The sequence below is a fragment of the Wyeomyia smithii genome, chromosome 3 (genome assembly GCF_029784165.1).
Source record: "Wyeomyia smithii strain HCP4-BCI-WySm-NY-G18 chromosome 3, ASM2978416v1, whole genome shotgun sequence".
NCBI lineage: Eukaryota > Metazoa > Arthropoda > Insecta > Diptera > Culicidae > Wyeomyia > Wyeomyia smithii.
Window position 1 is genome coordinate 115,113,677 of NC_073696.1, and position 10,892 is coordinate 115,124,568.

Here is a 10,892-nt window from a genome sequence, read left to right on the forward strand (position 1 = left end):
GTAATTCCTTTCAAGCATTTTGCAAATAATTACCTTCTTCGACTCCGCTCCTATGTCACTCTTTTTTTTTGGACCCATAATATTGTTTTTATGTGTTGTCAAACTTTCCAATCCCCCTTTCGAACATTACATACTAATCGGATGAACCCCTACATGTTTTCTTATACATTTCCGATCACGGAAGTTCATTTTGGGCTATAAAAAAATTAAAAATTTTGGTTCGATTTAATGCACAATTCGATTTTACGCACATTTCAAAAACGAGAATGTGCGTAAAATCGAGGTAAAGCTGTATCATTTTTCAACATCCATGACAGACAGAAAGAAGCTATCTGTTGCATGATAAGGATGAGGAAGTCAATGTTCAAAGAGATGTTTCGCATTTACGAATGCGGATATCCGTAGCATCCCATAAAACATAAACGTCAGTTCGCTCTTGAAATTGAAAAATTGGAGAAATAATAAGCCTTAAAGGGCATACTATACTCTTGCCAGATGGATTCTTGCAATATGCATCTTTTTACGAAGACTAACTGCAAGTAGATCAATCAATGAAACGTAAAAAATTACAAAAATCGAGTTTTTTGTAAATTTCAAAGTTAAAACTTGAACTTTCGAGCAGAATGAACCAGCACAAGACTTAACACTCTTATTCTACCGAGCAATAAATAAGATTCTTGACATTTAAATATTTTCATTCAGTTTTATTTAACATACATTTTTTTATCTAAATTTGGCTAGTCCAGTACAGATGAAGAATAATTACACTAATGGTGATAAGAGTGTAGTACCGGGACAGCTAACACCTTATGAACTGGTTTCGGAGCTGGCTGGTGTCCCTTGATTGGTTCCCGATGCACCTGAGCGATGAATCCGCTCTTGTCATCAACCCGGTAGGTGACCGTTCGTTTGTAACCATCAGCATCAATCAGGTAGTACTCTCCCTGTGTATGGTCATCCTTACGAGCCTCCTTGCGGCCATGCACATCACCGGTATGGTCATCATGAATGTCGTAGTGAAACTCGTAGTGCACAGGACCATGTTCCTCCTCTGCATGCTGATGATAATTTTGAGCTACTATGGCACCAACGAAAGCCAATAGAAGAATGCAGATCTGAGATGTGGATTAAAATTTAAGAATGGTATAGCTTTGAGAACTGAGAATGACATATTATTAGACCTACTTTGGAATACATTTTGTGGAATCTGTTTAACTTATGGTTGTTGTTCGACTGATAACTTTTTCACGATCTGTGTCGTTTATATAACAAAACTTTTTTCTGGATAAGTTATGTTTATAGAATCATTTTCAATTATTGCAGTTGTCGAGAGAAAGGTATAGTATTAGGCGGGGTTGATTTTCATTTTGACTTGGCTTGAACTTCAAATCGAATTATAGTTCAAATTCATACCAGAAAAAAATATATATGTATGACATAGTAAAGGAAACCTTTAAAATCAATGCGATTTTTCTAATACATGTGAAATCAATAAATGTCCTCGTCCATAAGCTTGTTTATCACTGTAAATGTACATGACAAAGTTGTTCATTTGCTTTACTAATCAGGAGCAACTTTTGGCGGTCAATGCCTTTCTATTTTATTGTTGCTTTGCATTATCTTTGCTTTGAATATTATCGTCACCAAATATAAGTTTGCTGACATGTAAAACAAGCTGCGGAGTAAATTAATACCGGTTTCTCTTATTTTCGTTACCTATTAGTAACTAAGGAAAATCACCTTTCTCTCGATAACTGCAAAAAATGAAAATACTTCTACAAACACAACATAGCCAGAACAAGGTTTTATTATAAAAACAATACAGATCCGTGGAAGAGCTATCAGTCGAACAACAACCATAAGGTAAACTAAACAGATCCCACAAAATGTATGCCAAAGTAAGTGTATCTGGAAGCGTTGTTCAGTTTTTTAAGCTATAGGATTTTTAAATTTTAATCTTCATCTCAGATCTGCATTCTACTATTGGCTTTCGTCAGCACCATAGCAGCTCAAAATTATCATCAACATGCAGAGGAGGAACATGGTCCTGTGCACTACGAGTTTCACTACGACATTCATGATGACCATACCGGCGATGTACATGGCCGCAAGGAGGCTCGTAAGGATGACCATACCCAGGGAGAGTACTACCTGATTGATGCTGATGGTTACAAGCGAACGGTCACCTACCAGGTTGATGGCAAGAGCGGATTCATCGCTCAGGTGCATCGAGAACCAATCAAGGGACACCAGCCAGCTCCGAAACCAGTTCATAAGGTGTTAGCTGTCCCGATACTGCACGCTTATCACCATTAGTGCCATTCTTCTCCACTTGTACTGAACTAGCCCAATTTAGATAGCAAAATGTTTATTAAATAAATCTGAAATTATTTAAATATAGAAAAAAAATTTATATTTTGATCAATTGAACCTTAAACCTAAAATTAGTTCACCGCGGTCAAAAATCTTTCTTCTAACTTTTGAATTTACATTAAACTCTTTTTCTATAATTTCTTTATGTTTGTAATAGGGTATCGAACGACTTCGTCAGAGGTTTTCTTCGGCAGTTTTTTTATAGAACTGCCATTAGAATTATCTTTCTGAATATACTAACGGCTTTCGTTAGTGCCATTTCAGCTCAAAGTTTTTTAGATTTTTCACATATTTGTAGTAGGTACATAATATTTCTAGTTATTAATTCTAATTTGAGAAAATTGTTTTTCAAATTAATTACATCATCTGGGATAATGGACTGCTTCGGACTATTGTAGAAAACCTGTCATAGGAAACCGCAAAACGAAATTCGAAGGTCATTTTTTCCATACATTGGCACCCTAATGTATATTTTCGGCATATATTAAATCGTCATATAAAGTTTTTATTTCACTGCACTTCATTTAAAGTGAACTTTTGACGTAGAATTACGTCTTTCGGCAACATTCTGATAGTTGTCCCGTAAATTGTCCAGTTTTAAATACTTTATTCGAATTTTAGTCATTCTCAAAACGAAAACTGTGATTTTATTATGCTTTCTACTGTACTGTACTGTACTGTACTGTACTGCAAAGAAAATTATAGTGCCTTGCTTCGAACGTAGATTTTTTTCGGTAAACAACCAATAATGACCAAATACCACCCAATATGGGATTCAAGGTTATAAACAAAAGACAAAAATTGTATTTAGGACATCATTTTAAAATTCAAGGTGGTGTCTTCCGCTTTCTGCTAAATGAGTAATCCCGAGCAGGACTGATATTCAGAGGCCATAAACCAACCCCATTATTTTCAGGGGTTCTCCACAAGCAGCAGAATCAAAAAGGCAAACGACGGAAGGCAGAATTATGAGAAGTAGAATTCTGTGACCGTACACAAAAGGCAGATTGTTCCATAAGGCGAAAATATCAAAGTTCTATGAATGTAAATGGGAAAAAAAATATTTTGATACAGCTCTTATATATATATATATATATATATATATATATATATATATATATATATATATATATATATATATATATATATATATATATATATATATATATATATATATATATATATATATATATATATATATATTTTTTTTTATAAGAGGGGGATTTGTTAGTAGCTTAAGTATTTATGATAAATATTAGTAAATAATGAATATGTGTGTCCAATCACAAAGGGTGACTTCTCAACACTGTTAAAAATTTGTAATTATAATTGTTAGGATTTGTTTGCTTTCGCAATCAGGACTTATCGTTCGTAGGGATTTAAACCTACTTGTCAGAAAGGGGGAAGTAAACTTAAAACTAACCTAATTGCTAACTTATTGGCTATAAAGAGAGCTTATCGTAGCAATAGAGGATTGCAACGATATTTGTCGAAAATTTTTAATAATTTTATTTAACATAGCTTCTAATGGTTCAACACCAGTAAGTCTATGTAATTCGAGTGTACCAAACCAAGAAGGACGCTTCAAAATCATTTTCAGAATTTTATTGTTGAACAGCAACTTGACCAGATCGGTACAGCTTAAAGCATTGCTGGTCTGAAAATTTGTTTGTAAATCAAAAGTTTGTTCTTTAAACAAAGTTCAGAATTCCTGTTAATGAGAGGATATAAACATCTCGTATATTTGATGCACTTGGCTTGTATTCTCTCAATGTGCTCTTTGAAAATAAGTTTTTTATCATAAATTAGTCCCAAGTACTTAATCTTGTCAGACCAACTTAAAATAACCCCATTCATCTTGACAACGTGATTATTGTTTGGCTTGAGGAAAGAAGCCCTAGGCTTATGCGGAAAAAATATCATTTGAGTTTTAGAAGCATTGGGAGAGATTTTCCACTTTTGCAAGTAGGAAGAAAAATATCTAAACTTTTCTGCAATCGACTGCATATGACACGAAGGCTTTTTCCTTTTACGGAAATGCTTGTGTCATCGCAAAACAATGACTTTGTGCATCCTGGAGGCAAATCAGGAAGTTCTGAAGTGAATATATTGTACAGGACTGAACCCAAGACTGAACCTTGAGGTACACCTGCTCTGACAGGAAATCTATCAGATTTTGAATTCTGATAGACAACCTGCAGAGTTTGATCAGTAAGATAATTTTTCAAAATTTTGATCAGGAAAATTGGAAAATTGGAAAATTAAAAGTTTGCAATTTCGCAATCAAACCATTATGCCAAACACTGTCGAATGCTTTTTCTATGTCTAAAAGAGCAGCTCCAGTGGAATAACCTTCAGATTTGTTAGCTCGTATCATATTAGTAACTCTGAGCAATTGATGAGTTGTGGAATGCCCATGGCGAAATCCAAACTGTTCATTTGCTAAAATTGAATTTTCGTTGATGTGTGACATCATTCTGTTAAGAATAATTCTCTCAAACAGTTTACTTATTGAAGAAAGCAAACTGATTGGTCGGTAACTTGAAACTTCAGCTGGATTCTTAACCGGCTTTAAAATTGGAGTAATTTTTGCATTTTTGCATAATTTGGGAAAATATGCAATTTTGAACCAGCAATTGAAAATTTTCACTAAAAATTTCATTGAGCTCTCAGGGAGATGTTTGATTAGATAAAAAGAAAAAAAAAATCCATCGTCACCAGGTGCTTTCATGTTTTTGAAAATTTTTAATAATTGATTTAATCTCATTCAAGTTAGTTTCAATTATTTCTGCAGATAAAAAATTCTGGGAAGAAATTAAATCAAATTGACTTGTGACTTCATTTTCAATTGGACTCACAAAATTCAAATTTGAGTTATGAACACTCTCAAACTGCTGAGCGAGTCTTTGGGCCTTTTGTTCATTGAATACAAGAAAACGTTCACCATCTTTTAAAACTGGAATAGGCTTTGAAGGTTTCTTAAGAATCTTTGACAGATTCCAAAAGGGTTTTGAATATGGTTTCAATTTTTCAAATTTAGTTTCAAAATTTTGATTTCTCAGAAGAGTAAATCTATGTTTAATCTCTTTCTGTAAATCTTTATAAATTGTTTTAAAAACAGGGTCACGATAACGTTGATATTGACGTCTGCGGACATTTTTCAAACGAATTAGAAGTTTAAGATTTTCGTCAATTATTGGTGAATCAAATATCACTTGATCCTTTGGAACAGAATAATTTCTGGCATCAACAATTGCACATTTTAATGCTTCCAAAGCGGAATCAATATTCACTTCGTTTTGCAAATCAAGCTCATTATTGAAATTTCTCTCAATATGAGTTTTGTATGTTTCCCAATTAGCCTTGTTATAATTAAGAACAGAGCTCATAGGGTTTAAAACTGATTCATGTTATAAAGAAAAAGTTATTGGAAGATGGTCAGAATCAAAGTCAGCATGTGTGATCAAATCACTACATACATGACTTTGATCTGTTAGCACCAAAGCAATTGATGGAGGGTTTCTTATAGAAGAAAAGCATGTAGGACTATTCGGAGACAAAATAGAATAGTATCCTGAAGAACAATCATTGAATAAAATTTTGCCATTGGAATTACTTTGAGAATTATTCCATGACGAATGTTTAGCGTTAAAATCGCCGATTATAAAAAATTTCGAACGATTTCTGGTGAGTTTTTGTAAATCACCTTTAAAATAATTTTTGTGCTCGCGTGTGCAAATGGTAAATATGCTGCGGCAATAAATGAAATCCCAAGTTCAGTTTGAACTTCAATTCCCAAAGTTTCAATAACTTTCGTCTCAAGATGGGGAAGAGCACGATGTTTGATTCGGCGATGAATAACAATTGCAACTCCACCGCCGGAACCCTGAATCCTATCATATCTATGAACCACGTAATTGGGATCATATTTTAATTTGATGTTAGGTTTCAAAAACGTTTCAGTAATAATTGCAATATGCACATTATTTACTGTTAAAAAATTAAAAAGCTAATTCTCATTGGCCTTCAATGAGCGAGCATTCCAATTTAAAATTTTGATCGGTTTATTTAAAATCATTGCTGAACTTTAAATTAGAAACAATTTTAATTGTAAAATTTGTACCTATTTGAATGGCTTCAAACATTGATTTTGCCTGCAACATGGCGTTCATAAGATCGAACATTGCCTGATGCTGAAAAGAAAGTTTACCTGCCGTAATAGGCCCCGGGCAGTTGACATTAGAAAAAAATCACAAGAAGGTTGTATGCAAAGCCACGACCGCAAGGTTGAAGTAGAATACTTTTACAAGAAAGATAACCCGGCTGCTTGCGTGTCAGTTGGCAGTATTGTATTTTCTTTTTGTCTGATATTTTGAATGAAGTTCATTGAATATTTTTAAATTTTGTGCAAATGAGACGTTGAAGTGCTGCCGAATTGTAATATGCACATTTAATACGACATCATTAAACGGGAACGGAACAAAGGCTACGGTTATGCAGAACGCGAATGCCGGCGAGATGCGATTCGCCTTACCGTGGTGAAATGTACAGCTCTTTTTAAGGCGAAGTAGAGCTATACATTTCAACAGATTTCGTCTTGCCGAATCGCATTGCGCCGTTATTTGCGTTCTGCATGACCGTAGCCAAACACTTAGCGACGCAAACGCGTAATAATATTCAGAGTATGCATGTAGATGAAGATAATTAACTTTGGATTATAGCGCAAAACGAGAAAATATTAACTCTTCAAATAATCATTTGTGTTCTTCAAATTTCAGTTGTTTATTATCTGATGAAGCTCTTATATAGGCCAAATGATGCATTCCCAATTTACTAGATCCATTACTCTGCCGACCGTGCTAGGGAAAGCGCGGTATAACGACCAATCAGAGGTCGAATTTTGTGTTTTGACAAGGCTTAAGAGTTTTCAATAGTACAATAGTTCGAATGATAAAATTGCAATTTCATGCATTTGGTAGAAATCTTAGAAGATTTTCTAATCGATTGCTGCAAAAACGAAGGAAATCCATCGAAAACTAACCGATTTATTAGCATTTGAAATTTTTCTCACTTTTTTCAGTTTTAGATTTTCATTTCATATCCCTATGTAGCCGAACTTCCTGAGAGAAGTATTCTAATTCAAAATTAAATCTTCATTAATTCATTTGTTGTCCTTATAAGGACAATTGTTCAATTTATCATAGGATGTAGTGTTTATCTTACATCACAGTGAGAAAGGTGTTTTCACATTGAAAACTAGACACGGCTTGTTGGCAAATGCATCTACCGCTAATACCACCGCTATCATACGAAAGCGCGTCGTTTCATGTGGGGAATATCAACAACGAAAAATGACGCGCGTCTAAGCATAACCCGAACTGTTTCGCCGTGCTGCTCCCATTTACCTTTACATCGGCCTCAGGGAAGTACCGGCTGCATCTGCATCTACCGCTGAGGCTGTCACTATACTGCTATTGGTACCAAAAGCTATTATCTCTTCAAATAAGTGTTTTATTTGTTCTCAAAAGAACAATTGTTCAATTCAAAATCGGATTTACGCAATCGCATCTCTGTAATATTACCGACAATAATATTCTCCTGAACAAAATGGTACAACTTTCCCATTAGGCCTCTGCCATAATAGACGCGAAAAGCGACGCGAACCGATTCGCTCGGCTGTAGGTTAATGTTCAGCCATCAGTAGAGCTGTACATTAACCTACGGCCGAGCGTATCGGTTCGCGCCGCTTTCCGCGTCTACTATGGCAGAGGCCTTAGAGAAAGTTGCTGGCTGATGTATTCACTTCATGCAAGCCTGCTGCTGATGCTTCCCGCTACCACGCTGAAACAGCATTTTAGTGAAGGGAGTGTCGTTGCATCAGCTGACCCTGCTACTATCGATGCTGATATACCCGCTGCAACAGCTACGCTTTGCATAGCCATGCCACAGTTGTGGCCGCTATACGCTGGCCCAACTGCTGAGCAACTGCAACGCTATCCGCAGCCATGCCACAGTTGTGGCCGCTATTCGCTATCGATGGTACCCACCGCTCGCTCCCGCTGCTGCTAAGGGAGGACTGCTGTCGTCGTTGTTCAGAACTATTATGAGCGGCTTCGACTAAAACAGGCTCTTATATAGGGATGAAAATAGGAATGAATTATTTTACGTACGTGGTGGAATGGTATAACTTGAAAAATATGTGTGACTTCATTCCGGCTCAGAGCGATCATTTGATAAGCTCCACCTCTTTTTTCAGTTTCTAAAGTTTTTCCTCAGTTTCGTAGCACGGATGCACAAAAATGATTTCTTGTCGAGCCGGACCGATAGCACTCTCATTGAAGCAACAAAATAACATGTTTTGTGTCGTGTTGTGCAGCTTGGTTAAGGAAAATGTTCCCGTCCCCGTGTCGCATGTAAGCAGATTATTGCGTTCAGTAGACAGTAGATAGTGTATCCAGCGAATAAACATCGATGGTGCTCTCACACACGCGACGGTTTTAACCCGCATCTTATTGCGGTTTGTAACATCAAGCGATTTCGTTAGCTCGCTGGTGCGTGTTGCATCATGTTGCAACTTGGCAGCTGGGAGACGACGAAATTCTGTTTATGCTGATTGATTGAATCGACTACATATTAGCTCTGCATAGTCGAACTAACTGCTTTTGTGAATGCGTACAGGGCAGTTAATTATTCAATGTCGGTTATGCTGATCGCAGCCTTTGCGCTGCCCCTACAGTGGGGGGTTTACTAAATAAAGTGAAAATTAGACAACTACAACAGAATTTGATTGCATCCCGCACAGAATGTCTGCTTGTGTAGATGCCAGAAAATTATTAACCTTCAATTATTTTTTTATTTGCCTTGAAAAAAGCATGTTGCGGTTCAAAATCGGTTGCTAATTACAACCTTTGAGCTGCCCTAACATTGGGGGAATTAAGATACACGGACAACATGCACTGTGGAAACTTTTTCACATTTAGTAAATTAGACGGGTGCGACAAATTTGAATTGCTAGGATGCAACACAGAATGCTTGCTTGCGTTGGCAAAAATTATTAACTTTCAATGACTTGTTTATTTGCCTTAAAAAAGGCATTTTGATTTCCGAAATTCGATTTCCTGATGGCAATCATCATGCTGCCCCAACACGGGGGGAATAGTGGCTGTCTGGCGACACACGCTGAGAAAAACCGCGCTGCTCCTGAGACGTAGTGACCAACCACAGGGCTAGTGCTGCTGCTAAGGAAGGACAACTGCTGTTGTCGCTGTCTAGAACTATTATGAGCGGCTCCGGCTGAAGCAGGCTCTTATGTAGGCCAAATAGCATGTTTTCAGTTGCAAGGTATATGATTCTGTCGACCGTGCTTGGGAAGCAAGCATATAACGACCAATCAGAGGTCGAATTTTTCGTTTTGACAAGGCTTGACTATTTTCAACTGTACAATAGTGTGAATAATAAAATTACAATTATCATATTTTGGGAAGAATCTTAGAAGATTTTCCAATCTATTGTTGCAAGAACGAAGGAAATCCATCGAATACTAACCGATTTATTAGCATTTGAAATTGGACATATTTTTCTCTTTTTTCGGTTTTAGATTTTCATTTCACATCCCTATGTAGCCGAACTTCCTGAGAGAAGTATTCTACTTCAAAATATTTTCGGTAGTAATATTAGCTGTGGTAATAGGTGTACAATTATTTTCTAGCGTGTTTTGCTTACCCATATTAACGGTCATTTTCGAACTACCAACATTAGGCGATAGAATGTTCGAACTACCTGTAACCTGTGCATATGTTAAACGGGTATGCAAATGAGTAGGTAAACTATGCGTCACTGGTACGCTTGGAGAATTTTGTTTTGGAGCTTGTTTTAATTGGGAAATTGAATTTTGTTTACCTTGCCTTGCCTTAACAATTGCTAAACGGACTAGGCATTGATAAAAATTTGACATACGGTTGCCATTACAATTCGCACAGCGAAAATTTTTACTCTCTTTCACAGGACATGTGTCCTTTTTGTGAGAAGAGTCTCCACAAATCAGGCATTTTTGGTCCATGTTACAGAACTTTGAACCATGGCCATAACGTCGGCAAACACGGCATTGGGTGATATGCTTTGCACCTCCGTCAAACTCCCTATAAGCTTCCCATTTTACACGCACGTTATATAAAGCATGTGCTTTTTCAAAAAATTTTAAGTTATTAACCTCACTGCGGTTAAAATGAATTAAATAGTTCCAGTTCGCTGACTGTTTTCGCCTCGTGATTTTTGTTTCATTAGAAATACTTGGGTAGGGGCTATGCCAAGTAATTCTGTTAAAGTAAGTTTGATTTCATCAACGGTTTGATCATTGGTGAGACCTTTCAAGACAACCTTGAACGGCTTGGCGTTCTTGGTGTCATATGTAAAAAAAAATGTACATCTTGTCAGTGAAATACTGAACAAGACGATCACGACCCTTTATTGAGTCGGCTAATAAGCGGCATTCACCTCTACGGCCAATTTGATAGGTAACT

At 36.4% G+C, this 10,892-nt stretch overlaps 2 protein-coding genes across 2 annotated transcripts; one reads left to right on the forward strand and one right to left on the reverse strand.

The window, feature by feature from the left end:
* Window positions 1-767: 767 nt before the first annotated feature.
* LOC129728493 (larval cuticle protein A2B-like) lies at window positions 768-1,197 on the reverse strand. Its single transcript, XM_055686939.1, has 2 exons — window positions 1,186-1,197; window positions 768-1,115 (listed from the first exon to the last, which is right to left on the reverse strand). Exons 1-2 carry the CDS (start codon window positions 1,195-1,197, stop codon window positions 768-770), a joined length of 360 nt encoding a protein of 119 aa, XP_055542914.1.
* Window positions 1,198-1,849: 652 nt separating this feature from the next.
* Window positions 1,850-2,350, forward strand: LOC129733047 (larval cuticle protein A2B-like). The gene is made up of 2 exons (XM_055694592.1): window positions 1,850-1,898; window positions 1,969-2,350. Exons 1-2 carry the CDS (start codon window positions 1,887-1,889, stop codon window positions 2,314-2,316), a joined length of 360 nt encoding a protein of 119 aa, XP_055550567.1. The 5' UTR covers window positions 1,850-1,886; the 3' UTR covers window positions 2,317-2,350.
* The last annotated feature ends 8,542 nt before the right edge of the window (window positions 2,351-10,892 follow it).